This window comes from Schistocerca americana, chromosome 1 (genome assembly GCF_021461395.2).
Source record: "Schistocerca americana isolate TAMUIC-IGC-003095 chromosome 1, iqSchAmer2.1, whole genome shotgun sequence".
In the NCBI taxonomy this organism is placed as follows: domain Eukaryota; kingdom Metazoa; phylum Arthropoda; class Insecta; order Orthoptera; family Acrididae; genus Schistocerca; species Schistocerca americana.
The window spans coordinates 162,608,756-162,625,106 of record NC_060119.1 but is presented as its reverse complement, the minus strand read 5'-3'; the positions used below and the strand labels follow the sequence as shown (position 1 = coordinate 162,625,106).

Here is a 16,351-nt window from a genome sequence, read left to right as displayed (position 1 = left end):
TCCGCCAATTCTCCACGCTGGCCTACACCTCGTTGTCTGTGTCAAAATGTTGTCTTCAAAGACAGCGGTTCATGTGACCAGAGATGAAACTCAGGGGGAGACAATTGCGGACTGTATTGTGGGTAATCTCACATTTCCATTTGAAAACGATGCAGGAGCATCTTCATTGCCCCTGCAGAATGCGGCTGAGAATTGTCTTGAAGAAGAAACAGCACGACAGTTATGTAATGTTAGCTGCATAGCTTCAGCCAAAATTTCTCACCAGGCCATCGTACTTGGCGGCAGACACTATTTTCTAGACATCTTTACGCACTCACTGCGAGCTCAGAAATGAGAAGAGCGACGTGATGCTAACTGGGGTTATACTAGAGACACTACCCAACACATCTGTGCAAAGCTTTATCGGATTTTCATAGTCGTTTCCATTTCGCGACCGATCGGAACTTACTTTCTGAACGCCCCTCGTATGTGTTGTATCCTGTGTGCCGATCATTAGCGGCAAAAGACAGTAACTTAGACTCCATAGGCTACGCTATTTGTCCCGTTTTACTTCCGTTGCTCTAGCGTGCACGCATCCTCGTAGACACAAGCAAGTGATAGTCAGCATTGTCGAATTGTCGGCGAATGCCCGTTCGCTTGTGTCGGTTTCCATTCGCTCCAGTTTAAGCCAGATTTAAAAGACTTATGACTGCAAGCAAACAAATAATGGATTACATAGCTTTATTTTTTCGACCTGATAATTTAAACTTTGATTGTTCGTGGTAGTGAGAGCACTACGCGCCCGCTGACTGCAGTACCCCTCCTTTCACAGCGTGACGTCTTCGCCGAAGCGGCCGTGTGCGACTTCCCGTAGCGGTAGCGTCTGCCCCTGCCATGCGGACTGCACGCCGGACAAGGGGACTCCCGCCACCTCGCCGCGCCACCAGCCCCTGGAGATGAGGGAGCCCTGGTTCCGCACCGGCATGCCCAGGTAAGACTTTCTCGCAATATTCTCTCACTTCACACCAAATCGGTACACACACCCCTGATGAAGAACTATCTTAAACTATACAGATAACCCTCATCTTTTGATTCAAGTACTCAAAAAATATTTTCAAACGACGTTTATACTGGAATGAGATTTTCACTCTGAAGCGCAGTGTACGCTGATATGAAACTTCCTGGCACATTATAACTGTGTGCCGGACCGAGACTCGAACTCGGGACCTTTGCCTTTCGTGGGCAAGTGCTCTACCATCTGAGCTACCCAAGCACGACTCACGCCCAGTCCTCACATCTTTACTTCTGCCAGAGCTTCCGTAAAGTTTGGAAGGTAGGAGACGAGATACTGGTAGAAGTAAAGCTGTGAGGACGGGGCGTGAGTCACGCTTGGGTAGCTCAGATAGTAGAGCACTTGCCTGTGAAAGGCAAAGGTCCGGCGTTCGAGCCTCGGTTCAGCACACAGTTTTAATCTGCCAGGAAGTTTCGACGTTGAAACTGATTTACACCCATTTTCAAGAAAAATCCCAGTGGTAAAAGAGCTTGAAATGAAAAATTCGGTGACACTGGATAAAATTTCAGAAGCACATCCTAAATTTCACTGACGATTTTTGAAGGAAACAGATTTGTGAAGAGGGCTGGATGGCTAGAGTGGCCCCTGTAGTCGTCAGGGTGGCATCATGTGGATTGCGGTGGTGAGGCGGTGTCTGACGCACAAAAGCGTTAAGTGAACATTGCTACCAGTTTACACATTTATTATTAAAAGTACAGTTTCGTCTTTCCCCGATCGGCGGTGACCAAACCAGCTACCAGAGTGCTCGTCAGCGCATTACATAGTGACACCCGATCACCCCACAGTGTCTATATGGCAGCGGCACCTGAGATGACAGATGCTATGTCATAAACAGTCGTCGACCCATACCGCCGGAAACAGTCTGGTGGACTGCAGTTCTGCTCACCGACTTACATGGCGTTTACATCGTTGGCATAGGCATTGCCTGGGAGTTGAGGATGGGTCAGCAGACCCCAGAATGATGGTTGATCAGCTCACCAGGGACTTTCAGTGAGGCCTGCAGAGAGTGCTGTTGGATGGCACCAACGTCTTCCCATCAGCGAAGGTGAGGATGAGGGAGCAGTAATCTCAAAAGTGTCCATCACATCTAGTTGCTGACGGCGTTGAAGATCGTAATCATCCCCAAACACTGGAAATGGAGCATCATAGGTTCCACCTCGGTCCTTGTTAGTTGCATCGCTGAAAATATAGCTATAGAACGCAGGTTATTTGTGCTATATGGGCTTTGTTAATGACGTTTAAAGCATGGATGACCGAATATCTCCTGGTTTTCTGAGTTCGTCAGCACACTCCACCATACCACCATGTTCCAGCTTTTCCTTTCGGCCTTCAGTCTATTTATTTCTGCACCATCCGTGTGCTGTAATGTAGCTACGGCATTTGCCTTAGGTATTGTTGCGTGTGTGCTTACCAGAAAGACGTTATTCTCTCTTCTCTGTGGGGTCGCTCCTCTAAATTGGCTTATTGGTCGTCCAGCTTGGGTCGTGTGTGGTACCCAATTCGCTGGAACGCCCATACTGTGTGCAATACTGGCTATTCTTCCGAGTTAGCATTCTGGTGTAAGTATTGTGAACGTGCCTGCCTTGACTCCTGCCTTGGCTCCAGCGCCGTCCACGGATCACTTTAAGAATTTTTGTACTTCCGCATTTTGCGAATGTGGTCTAGGGGTAGCGTGATTGGTTGGTAACCGAAACGTCCTCCGTCCCAGGTTCGATACAAGCTGTAGCTTAAATTCTGATTAAAAATCAGCGTTGTTGGCCGAAGACATCCGGCATAGGATGTCGCCCACATTCTGCCAATGTCCTTGTCAAAGAGGACGGACGAGCGGACAGAGGCTCAGGGTACTCTCTTGTCCTTAAGGTGGGAACCTGCCCCTAAAGGCGAAAGAACCAACAATTGTCAGCGGCATGAGGATGCAGAAGGTAATGGAAACAACTACATTAAAGGCATGTAACATGTATCCAAAGGACATATGGCCTGTAATTGAAAAGGTGTAATGATGATCTCTTAATTAGCGAAAGATTCCAGAGTAGCCACCCATTCGGTTCTCAAGGAGGGGACTGGCAAGGGGGAGGTGATCATGAGAAAAAGATTGAATAACAAAGGAAAGGACAGCGTTCTACCAGTCGGGGCGTGAAATGACAGAAGCTTCAATGTGGTAGGGAAGCGAGATAATCTGAGAAGGGAAATGCAAAAGCTCAGTCTAGATATAGTAGGAATCAGTGAAGTGAAATGAAAAGAAGACAGGAATTCTTGTCCGATGAGTACAGGCTAATATGAGTAGCAGCAGAAAGTGGTATAACGGGAATAGGATTCGTTATGAATAGAAAGATAGAGCAGAGAGCGTGTTGCTGTGAACAATGCACTGACAGGGTTGTTCTTATCAGAATCGGCAGCAAAGCAGCATCGACAACGATAGTTCAGGTATATATATGCCAACGTCCCAAGCTGAAGATGAAGAGAGAGAGAACGTATATGTGGATATAAGGTCAATACAGTACGTAAAGGTTGATGAATATGTAATAATAATGGGAGACTGGATTGCAGTTGTAAGGGAAAGAGCAGAAGAAGAGGTTACAGGTGAAAATGGGCTTGGCACAAGGAATGAGAGAGGGGAAAGATTAATTGAGTTCTGTAAAAAATTTCAACTATTAATAGCGAATTCTCTTTTCAAGAAGCACAAGATGAGGTGGTATACTTCGAAAAGGCCGGGTGGTACAGGCAGGTTGCAGTTAGATTACACCATGGTCAGACAGAGATTCCGAAATCGAACACTGGATTTTAATGCCTCTATGAAGGGGAAGATTTGTCTGATGTGATGGAAGAAGAAACAGGAGTCGATTTAGAAGAGATAGGAGATCCAGTATTAGAATCGGAATTTGCAACAGCTTTGGAGGACTTAAGATCAAATGAGGGAGAAGGGATAGGTAACACTGTACCAAAATTTTAACATCATTGTGGAAAGTGGCAACAAACAGAATATTCAGGTTGATGTGTAGAATGTATGAACTTGGCGACATACCATCAGACTTTCGGAAAAATATCATCCATACCATTCCGAAGACTGCAAGAGCTGACAAGTGCGGTAATTGTCGCACAATGAGCTTAACACGTAAAGTATCCAAGTTGATGACAAGAATGATATATAGAAGAATGGAAAAGAAAATTGAGCATGTGTTTGATGACGATAGGTTTGGCTTTAGAAAAGGTAAAGGCACAAGAGAGGCAATTCTGACGTTGCAGACCCCATCGGGGTTAAGTTCTACAGTGTTCAAATTCAAGTGGGTTTTACTTAAAAAAAATTGTCATTTCTTAGTTTGTCACTGAAAAATACGTATGAAACACCGCAACGTGCACGGAAATATAATGGAATTTGCTGAAACAATACTAACTTGGTATTAAACGATAGCTTATACTATCTCAATAAAAGCTTTTTACAATTATTTAAGTCACGTTTTCTGAAGTATTGCTCTTTTTAGTTGAGTCGTGTTGTTCTTTTCTGGGCGCGATAAGACTCTTCTTGCTCCTAATGGTTTCAGACATGTAGTTTGTCCACATCTAGCAAACTCACGCCGTATACGTGTAGCCGGTTAAGAACACTGCAACGAAACTGCGTCTAAGAATTCACGATAAACACGCTCTAAGGATTATACAAAGCTCCACGTAGTCAGCCGGCCGCTGTGGTCGAGCTGTTCTAGGCGCTTCAGTCTGAAACCGCGCTACTGCTATAATCGCAAATCCTGCATCGGGCATGTATGTATGTGATGTCCTTAGGTTAGTTAGGTTTAAGTAATTCTAAGTGTAGGGGACTGATGACCTTAGTCCCATAGTGCTTAGCGCCATTTTTAACACTTAGAACAATCACAACACTAAAAGACAAAAAATTATTGGGATGGCTTCTTCTCTTGCCTCTACTTGGAGTAGAAAAATCTCATATTCAGCGCTGAAAAACACAAACTGCGCGTTGTCATCATATAATGAATTCTACTCTGTAAATGATGAAAGTCTATATGAATGCAGCTTGCCGCTAACTTGGTGTAATGTTTTGTCTGTACAGAAGTGTATCTGTCGCCTTTATCGCTCTTTCACCCTCACACATAAATCGGTACCATAAAGTCAGGGCTTTGTGTTTTCTTATTAGGCTGATCCGTGAAAAGACAGACAAACAATTATGCTAATGGAGGATTCTGAATAATTTCTCGAATTTCATTCGCTCTCTCTCTCTCTCTCTCTCTCTCTCTCTCTCTCTCTCCCTGTCCTTTATTTTCTTGACGTTCTTTCAGATGTTCCACACTTTCCTTTAGGTTCGTCTGCGTACGTGCCAATTCAGGAAGTTGCGCAACTGCACATGACATGGCATCTTGCTTTTGTACTAACTGCGGAACCATTTCCATCTGTTCGCGTACGGTATCTATCTTAATCGCCACATACTCCTTCATTTCTACACGTACGCGGTGAGTAGATTCCTCACATTGAGCTTTCACCAATTCTATTTGTGCAGTTAATTTTCGTTCCGTCTCTTCGGCCTGATCTTTAAGTTCCTTTGTCTTCGTCTCTATCCGCTACTCTAATTCGGAAAAACTGTCGTGTAACTGCTGCTTAATCTCAGCTTTCAGATTTTCCTGCCCCTCATTAACTGAGGCGAACTTCGCGTTAATGTCAATTTTTAGATTTTCTTGCCCCTCAGTAACTGAGGCTAATTTCGTATTCATATTATTCATGGTCTCAGTTAACATCTGCATCTGCCTCATGATAATGACCAATGGATCTAATCCATGTTGCGTACTTGCTGTTACATCTCCAGCCGTGTCTACAGGGCGTTCTATCGCGCTATCTGTAGCGATCGGTTCTACAATAACAGCTGAAGGCTGTTGCGTGTTGCTCTGCTCTACTTGACTCATCTTAAACATTGCCCTAGTTAAAGCCATATAAATGTTCTATCGTCAAAATGTATATATCTCCCTTCACACAAGAATACTTCTGTGGCTACTTTATTATAGTATATTATTATAGTATATACAGGTAAATGCAAATAGGGCAGGTCAATCAAACTACAGGTAAATGCAAATAGGGCAGGTCAATCAAACTACGTCTCCTCAATACTAGCAAGCTTTAATAAAAAATTACAGATCCGGCCTTTTTATCTGCTGTTTTTTTTTTTTTTTTATTTTTTTATTAGTCCGGGGTGATATATTACAATACAGCATCACCGCTCTATTGCGGTCTGGCTGTGTTGGTGAGGCGGTGGATTTCCGCAGGGCAGTGGCTACGTCACTGCAATTCACTTTGGAGGTGTGGCGGTGGAACTCCAACCTCTGACGGTGATGGTGCTACAAGAGTCAGGCGGTAAAATTTTGCCTAACGTGGGCAGGGGCCCAGCGTGCTGCTTTTATTTGTAGATACTTAATTTGGCTGCGAGTATTTCTTCTCTTTTCCAAGTTAAGTTGTCTCGTCGTAGTTTACATGAAACAGAGAACAAAATTATTTTAACAACGTCCAAAAACGTGTCCTGTCACGGATTGGCCATTATAATGAATTCTACTCTGTAAATGATGAAAGTCTATATGAATGCAGCTTGCCGCTAACTTGGTGTAATGTTTTGTCTGTACAGAAGTGTATCTGTCGCCTTTATCGCTCTTTCACCCTCACACATAAATCGGTACCATAAAGTCAGTGCTTCGTGTTTTCTTATTAGGCTGATCCGTGAAAAGACAGACAAACAATTATGCTGATGGAGGATTCTCAGTAATTTCTCGAATTTCATTCGCTCTCTCTCTCTCTCTCTCTCTCTCTCTCTCTCTCTCTGTCCTTTATCTGTGTACAGTTTAACTATATTATTTACGTGAAATCAGCCTAGTAGAATCTCTGGTGGAGCCCTTCGTCTTAATGTTCAGCGGCTGGCTTGCTGGAAAAGATCTTTACATTTGTTATTATTATTAAGCGCTGCATTCAGTTTGGAAAATCGATCGTTTGAACAATTCGTTCAGTTTACGACAGATCTAAAATTTCAGATGTGGACGAAGCCTTTTTGGACGATTTATAAAAACTCAGAGATTGCAGGCTCTCTTCGTCACAGCTGAAATTTCCCAATTAGTTACAGGGCCCAGACAATCATCAGTGATTCAGACAGAGAACTCATTCATCATTCACTCTAGAATAAAATGGTCACAAACCTTATTTCTGAGGAAAATTGTATATTGAATCCATTTTCGTACATGTTCCGTTTTCTGTTGGTTCCAAGTCTCATGTAATTTTCTTTTACAGGTTTTTCTTTCTCTTTATCTATCACGCTAGCGGCACAAACTTTCCTAGCTCGCTTTAGCGCGAAGAAGAGTAAATAAATCTCTTTTAGCAATCCGAAAATCTTCCAACCGATACTTCCGAAGCTGTTCCTTTCTCCCACTATAATAACCATGGAGCATACATATCTGTACCTCTGTTGTCCCAAAGAATTAACGTACTAGAAAAATACCTTGGCGTCGACGAGATGTCGGCGCATATATTACTAGAAAATCTGATCAGATACTTTTCAAACGTAAATAAATGTGGATGATTTGATTGACCATTATTAATTATTGCGTGGTAGAGGGTAATTTTCCGTGGGGAGATTACAATCAGTATACTGAAGAAACCTACAAGTTAATGTTTGTCATTGACCAAAAAAGAAAAAAAATGGTCGTGTTTTGTTCAAGGTTCTATTATGGAAAAAAGTATTTAAGTTAAGAGATCTCGGTCGATATGAGAACTATATAATTTTAAAATCCTTTACACAGATAAGGCATGAAATGCATTTGTAATCGACAGAATTTTCAGTAGTTGCAGGGGCAACAGTCTGGATGATTGACTGATGTGGCCTTGTAACCTAACCAAAACGGCCTTGCTGTGCTGGTACCGCGAACGGCTGAAAGCAAGGGGAAACTACGGCCGTAATTTTTCCCGAGGGCATTCAGCTTTACTGTATGGTTAAATGATGATGGCGTCCTCTTGGGTAAAATATTCCGCAGGTAAAATAGTCCCCAATTCGGAACTCCGGGCGGGGACTACTCAAGAGGACGTCGTTATCAGGAGAAAGAAAACTGGCGTTCTACGGATAGGAGCGTTGAATGTCAGATCCCTTAATCGGGCAGGTAGGTTAGAAAATTTAAGAAGGTAAATGGATAGGTTAGAGTTAGATATAGTAGGAATTAGTGAAGTACGGTGGCAGGAGGAACAAGACTTTTGGTCAGGCGAATACAGGGTTATAAATACAAAATCAAATAGGGGTAATGCAGGAGTAGGTTTAATAATGAATAAAAAATAGGTGCAAGGGTAAGCTACTACAAACAGCATAGTGAACGCATTATTGTGGCCAAGATAGACACGAAGCCCACGCCTACTACAGTAGTACAAAATGGCTCTGAGCACTATGGCACTTAACATCTATGGTCATCAGTCCCCCAGAACTTAGAACTACTTAAACCTAACTAACCTAAGGACAGCACACAACACCCAGCCATCACGAGGCAGAGAAAATCCCTGACCCCGCCGGGAATCGAACCCGGGAACCCGGGCGTGGGAAGCGAGAACGCTACCGCACGACCACGAGATGCGGGCCAGTAGTACAAGTTTATATGCCAACTAGCTCTGGAGATGATGAAGAAATTGATGAAATGTATGACGAGACAAAAGAAATTATTCAGGTAGTGAAGGGAGATGAAAATTTAATAGTCATGGGTGACTGGAATTCGTCAGTAGGAAAAGGGAGAGAAGGAAACATAGTAGGTGAATATGGATTGGGGCTAAGAAATGAAAGAGGAAGCCGCCTGGTAGAATTTTGCGCAGAGCATAACTTAATCATAGCTAATACTTGGTTTAAGAATCATGAAAGAAGGTTGTATACATGGAAGAACCCTGGAGATGCTAAAAGGTATCAGATAGATTATATAATGGTAAGACAGAGATTTAGGAACCAGGTTTTAAATTGTAAGACATTTCCAGGGGCAGATGTGGACTCTGACCACAATCTATTGGTTATGAACTGTAGATTAAACCTGAAGAAAATGCAAAATGGTGGGAATTTAAGGAGATGGGACCTGGATAAACTGAAAGAGCCAGAGGTTGTACAGAGTTTCAAGGAGAGCATAAGGGAACAATTGACAGGAATGGGGGAAAGAAATACAGTAGAAGAAGAATGAGTAGCTTTGAGGGATGAAGTACTGAAGGCAACAGACGATAAAGTAGGTAAAAAGACGAGAGCTGCTAGAAATCGTTGGGTAACAGAAGAAATATTGAACTTAATTGATGAAAGGAGAAAATATAAAAATGCAGTAAATGAAGCTGGCAAAAAGGAATACAAACGTCTCAAAAATGAGATCGACAGGAAGTGCAAAATGGCTAAGCAGGCATGGCTAGAGGACAAATGTAAGGATGTAGAAGCTTATCTCACCAGTTGTAAGATAGATACTGCCTACAGGAAAGTTAAAGAAACCTTTGGAGAAAAGAGAACCACTTGTATGAATATCAAGAGCTCAGATGGAATCCCAGTTCTAAGCAAAGAAGGAAAAGCAGAAAGATGGAAGGAGTATATAGAGGGTCTATACAAGGGCGATGTACTTGAGGACAATATTATGGAAATGGAAGAGGATGTAGATGATGATGAAATGGGAGATGTGATACTGCGTGAAGAGTTTGACAGAGCACTGAAAGACCTGAGTCGAAACAAGGCCTCGGGAGTAGACAACATTCCATTAGAACTACTGACGGCCTTGGGAGAGCCAGTCCTGACAAAACTCTACCATCTGGTGAGCAAGATATATGAGACAGGCGAAATACCCTCAGACTTCAAGAAGAATATAATAATTCCAATCCCAAAGAAAGCACGTGTTGACAGAAGTGAAAATTACAGAACTATCATTTAATAAGTCACGGCTGAAAAATACTAACGCGAATTCTCTACAGACGAATGAAAAAATTAGTAGAAGCCGACCTTGGGGGAAGATCAGTTTGGATTCTGTAGAAATGTTGGAAACGTGGGGCAATACTGACCCTACGACTTATCTTAGAAGCTAGATTAAGGAAAGGCAAACCTACGTTTCTAGCGTTTGTAGACTTAGAGAAAGCTTTTGACAATGTTGACTGGAATACTCTCTTTCAAAGTCTGAAGGTGGCAGGGGTAAAATACAGGGAGCGGATGGCTATTTACAATTTGTACAGAAACCAGATGGCAGTTATAAGAGTCAAGGGACACGAATGGGAAGCAGTGGTTGGAAAGGGAGTGAGACAGGGTTGTAGCCTCTCCCCGACGTTATTCAATCTGTATATTGAGCAAGCAGTGAAGGAAACAAAAGAAAAATTCGGAGTAGGTATTAAAATCCATGGAGAAGAAATAAAAACTTAAGAGGTTTGCCGATGGCAGTGTAATTCTGTCAGAGACAGCAAAGGATATAAGATGAACATCAACAAAAGCAAAACGAGGATAATGGAATGTAGTCGAATTAAGTCGGGTGATGCGGAGGTAATTAGATTAGGAAATGAGACACTTAGAGTAGTAAAGGAGTTTTGCTATTTGGGGAGCAAAATAACTGATGATGGACGAAGTAGAGAGGATATAAAATGTAGACTGGCAATGACAAGGAAAGCGTTTCTGAAGAAGAGAAACTTGTTGTCATCGAGTAGAGATTGAAGTGTCAGGAAGTCGTTTCTGAAAGAATTTGTATGGAGTGTAGCCATGTATGGAAGTGAAACATGGACGATAAATAGTTTTGACAAGAAGAGAATAGAAGCTTTCAAAATGTGGTGGTACAGAAGAATGCTGAAGATTAGATGGGTAGGTCACATAACTAATGAGGAGGTATTGAATAGGATTGTGGAGAAGAGAAATTTGTGGCACAACTTGACTAGAAGAAGAGATCGGTTGGTAGGACATGTTCTGAGGCATCAAGGGATCACCAATTTAGTATTGGAGGGCAGCGTGGAGGGTAAAAATCGTAGAGGAAGACCAAGAGATGAATACACTAAGCAGATTCAGAAGGATGTAGGTTGCAGTAGTTACTGGGAGATGAAGAAACTTGCACAGGATAGAGTAGCATGGAGAGCTGCATCAAACCAGTTTCAGGACTGAAAACCACAACAACAACAAGTGAGTTGGCAGCTCTTTTCACATCTAATGACGCCTTTGTCACGATATACTATGAAACGCATTGTACTAGCATCGCCAAAAGTGAAAGCAGCAACAGATAAGAAGAATTATTACAAAGAAATAGCTGTAAATGATTAATAGAAGAAGATGAAAACATGACCATTTTACTGTAGAGCTACTTGCATGAGACCTGAAATAAAGACGAAATCATAGTTCTCTAATGGTGTTGATTTGCATGGTCTTAAAATGGACCACTGCGTTATTCGAACATTCCATACTCTTTAAATCTCCACATGTTTAGGTCTTTCCACTGCGCAGTTTGTTGTACTGGAAATTCAGAAACTGATGTGCTCGGAACTAAACTAATATCACATTTTTTCCCTAGAATCTTGTTTCTTCCGAATTTGCGATTAAAGTTGGAGAGCTCCGCAGCTTACGGAAAAATTGTCAGTATTTACGTTCGCCTTTCGGCTTTTTGTCTTACACCACAGAAGACGGAAATGGTAGAGGTTGGAAACGAAGAACTTAAATTGACACTATGTTACGATGGAAGCACGACCTTCTCAAGATTGCGTCTTAGTAGGGAAGACCTTGTTTCACCACCATCACAGAACTAAATTTAAAACTAGCGTACAACTTCGACACGGCAAGTGCGAGCACATTCGTGTCCTGACCTGGGATGCCCCGACAGGCGACCGACTCCGCGCTGCCTCGGGTGCGCCGAGTTTATTTACGCCTTTTGCTCACGTCGTGCACCGCACGCCACTCCCCTCACAGCCGCGCTGCATTATTCCGGCGGTATAACACCGCGTCTCCCTCCGTGTTGTACATCATGTGTTATGCAGGCTGCATCAGCTAGTCTGGTCTTGGCCATCGCGTCTAGCGCCTAGCACGGCACTGCAACGCACTGCACAAGTTGCATCTCGCTTTCAACCTTCGGTAATTGCAGTGACCGAATTCCACTCCATATTGGAGACTACTCCACATCGTACTTAACATTGCCTAAAATGCACTCGCGTGCGTAACATGCGAGGCATACAGTTGGTAAAGGGAAGGTACTTATGTCAATAATTACCTCATACATTTTACAGATGATAGTTATCTGAAAACAAGTACTGTATGGAACGGGCTAAACGAACCACAAAATCTTGCATGTCAGCTGAGCTTTGTCGTTTCTTGGTAGCACAACCTGATGTTCAGCGTGATTCACCCGTCGCTACTGCTGTCTTTTATGCAACCCACAACACTTTCAAATACCACATGCGAGATTTTCATGTTCTGTTACTCATTGTGTGCAAACTGTTAGTCCTACAGAAAAAGTGATCAGGACCTTTTTGTAGAAACTTTAATGTAATTAATTTTTTTACTGGGATGCGTTTTCGATAGAAGGTGTAGTTTTTTAATGATTCAAGAGAAATGTACAAAAGTGACTTTCAAATACGTTTTTCGTGAATTACTCGAAAACCGTGGCCTCCAGAAAAAACGTAACCTAGCACAAAATTTAAATACACTGAATTTCCTCTAGATAGGACCTGTTCATTTTTTCTGTAGGGCAAATACTCTGCGTGTAGCAAGCGAAAAAATACGAAAATCTCGTGCATGCTATTTGTAGGCGCTGCGGGTACCGGCTAATAGTAGGGGCAGTGGAATGTAATTGAAGAGCACAAAACTGTGTATGTTCCACAGTATTAATTTATTTCGTTGATCTGTTTTGGGTTTGCAAGACTTAAACTATCATCGTCAAAGAAGATACAATACTAAGAGACGAGGTACTGGTGGTAGTAAAGCTGTGAGGACGGGGCGTGAGTCGTGCTTCGGTATCTCAGATGGTAGAGCACTTGCCCGCGACAGGCAAAGGTCCCGAGTTCGAGTCTCGGTCCGGCACACAGTTTTAATCTGCCAGGAAGCTTCATATCAGCGCACACTCCGCTGCAGAGTGAAAATCTCATTGCAAGATACAATACTAGTCAACGTCATTAAAAAAGATGCTGTAAATAGAGAGGTACATACAGTAAATATAAACTCAGGCAATGTTACAGTTATTCAGTAAATAAACAGAAAGGGAGCAAACCAGAAAAAACGTTAGCACTAAACAGGAAATAAAGCGCACATGTGTGTGTCTACTCAACGAAAGATATGTGTAAATATGACAAAACAAATTAACAGGTTGTATAGCAATCTACATTGAAAAACACAATAAACAGAAAAAAATTGCACGATAATAGTATTAAAGAGAGAGGTACCACATATGGAGGACGACGCAAAATCCGAGTAAAAGATTGAATTTGCTACTATAAAAGAGAATACGTACAAAAAAGGTATGTATTAATGGTATTAACAACTGTTCCCGCCGTAGGTAAGATACACATAAATAAAATAGTTTATAGAGAACATAGACAATCAAAATAACACAAATACAGGAAAAAAAGGATCAGTATAATCGAACCGATAGTCTTGGAGTAACTGAAGCAGTGTGAGGCTTCAGTGCAGTTTAGGAGAAGGGAGCTGTGTTTGCTCATCTATGTATTTATATACGACTAATTTAAAGTCCCTTGTCGTATTTTTCTCTTTATATGTGAAGCCTAATATAAGGAACTACAAATGGGATATTGATACGGTTTTCGTAGATACATGCACTGATTCACATAGGATGTTTGTGAATATAATTTGTAAACATTTCGTGCATATTGCATGACTTTTAACGAAAAAAACCCGCAACTTTTTTCTGTTTGTATGTGATGACGAATTTCAGAAACTACTGTAGAGATTTTCATAAGATTTCAACTAACTGTGTGTGTCAGTAGAAAGGTTTGCCTGTATAAAACATTACTAGTATGCCACAGAAGATGTGCAGACGTATTGTTCTCCAGATCACCCAATGAGATTAAGTTCAGCTCGTTTTTTATTGAGCGAAAGACATGGGACCGTGGCTGCTAGCTGTGCTCCTCACACACTAAGTAGTTAGTTAATGTTTTAAACTAAAAGGCGGTTAACAACATAAATTAATGGTGCAAAACATCAACAATTTGATTCACTTCACATATAATTGTAAAATTTTGCACTTTACAAAAAGCTTAAAATTAATATCCCATTAAAATAATAAAAATGGGTCGAAGTGCAGTCAGAGAGCTTATAGAAATATGTATGTGTAACGTTTTGTTGGTATATAAAATGGAATGATCGCAGTCTCAGTTGTAGCTAAACAAACGGGTAGGCCTCGATTTCATGGTAGAATATCAGCAAAATGCAGTCAGCGTACAAGCACGGTTGCTTATAGAACAATATTAACACATATTGGACTGTTGTTGAAATGTGTGGGGTCTGTAACACATAGGAGTTACGGGGGATATTAAATGTAAACGAACTAGGGGAGCAAAAATAGCCTTAGTTTTGTAGGACTCACAGCAGGAAATGACGGAAATCCTGAAGTAGCGGGTGCCTGGGGATAGACGCAGAGTATCACATAAAAGCTTACATGTGTTTCAAGTGCTAGTGTTTGAAAAATCGAGCAATATAACACAACCGTCCCACATATCCCTCGCGTAGGGATCGCAGAGACAGGGTAAGATTAATTACAGCACGCACAGAGGCACTTCAGTTATAATCCTTCCCACACTACACAACATATGATACAAATGCGAAGTACCTCTGGGCATATACTTCGCTGCGGTTTGTAACTTATATATGTAGACATAAATACCTGACTATTTCAATACATTTGACAGAAATCGTAGAAAATCAGGTTTGAACTAACACATAGGCGTAAGTAGCTAATACTTTACTTTCGTCTACCATCTGCTTTATCTACAACTATATCTATGTGATCACTCCATTTCATGACCATAGCAATTCTTACTCTGATTTACGTGCGAGTTAACTGAATCCATTCGTGACTCACTTGTATTATAGTCATATCATAGTATGGTTTTACGTTTGCTGAAGTATAAAATTTGATGATTATGAACGTTTAACAGGTTGTAAATCTCTGCACCACTTACAAATTTTATCAAGACCTGACTGACTACTGGTGCAGATCTTTTAGTATCTTTAGTACTAGTGTAGCATCTACAGTAGGTATGAGGTTACTATTAATACCGTACGCCTCGTGATTAACATACAACATTAACAACAAGTGCCCCAACATGCCTCCTCGAGATACAGTCGGCCAAGGCCCAGAGGTAAGCGACGCTCATCTTCTCGTGCTGCGACGGAGCTCCACTGTTGACTGCCTGCGCCCTGGCGACTGAGGCCCAGCTCATGTCCACTGCAATGGTGAGGGAAAACTGAGAGTATTGAACACGAAACGGTGCCCCCTGGCAAGAGTTTGGCGGCCTCAGGTGCAGATGAGAGGTCGGCGGCACTGTGGCACCAAGTCCCACAGGGTGGACTTAGAGGATGAGGCGGATGCCCTGCCCCAGTCTTGAACCCCTGGCTGCAGCTCGCGGTGCCCAGTCGACACATCATCTAGCATAGAAATCTGCCTCAGAATTCACAGTTTTTAATACAGCTCCAGGACGTATGTTTTACTATTATCCAGCCCCCAGTCAAGTAGTTCATAACATGTTTTTTGCACTGGTGTGATGACACCGTCCCGCCCATTTCGACTGTCGCCGCTGCACAGTGCAGTTTCCTGTGAGTATGGCCAGGCCGTCTCACAATACTTTTGTCTACATGTTGAATTATTCATATGACCTGAATGTTACCACACTAGGCCTACCGGTCAGCGGTAGCAGCTTCAGCGCTACACAGAGGCTTTCTTAGAAATTTCTACAAGTTTTACTTAAAACTAAGTAGTCACACAAGAATAAGTTATCCATTCTTCCCATAAATTGTCTAGCAGTTTTTTGCGACAGCACATTTCAGACTTCTGTGTTCCTCTCATCTGTGCTGATCATCAACCGCGTTTAATTTCTGTGCAACACTACACCGCAGACAGATATCTTCAAAATGACTTCCTAATTCTTAAATTTATATTCACCGTCAACCAGTTTCTACCTCACAAATACTTTACGTTATTTTCCTAATCTGCACTCTCTACGTAGGCCTGTTACATCGTTAGATATTTTTTGTTGAAATAGCAAAAACTCACCTACTATTTCTAATATATCCCAGTCTAGATCCCTCAGCATTACCTGATTTAATTCGACGGCTTTCCAGTATCCATGCTTTGGATTTGTTAATTT

The 16,351-nt window shown here is 42.0% G+C and overlaps 1 protein-coding gene across 1 annotated transcript in view; it reads left to right on the top strand.

Annotated features, from left to right (window-relative positions):
• LOC124612631 (tensin-4-like) overlaps window positions 1-16,351 on the top strand; it is a 77,235-nt gene that overhangs the window by 48,180 nt on the left and 12,704 nt on the right. The window contains exon 4 of the mRNA XM_047140969.1: window positions 795-970. Coding sequence (XP_046996925.1) covers window positions 795-970 — 176 coding nt within the window. The remainder of the gene's footprint in view (window positions 1-794; window positions 971-16,351) is intronic.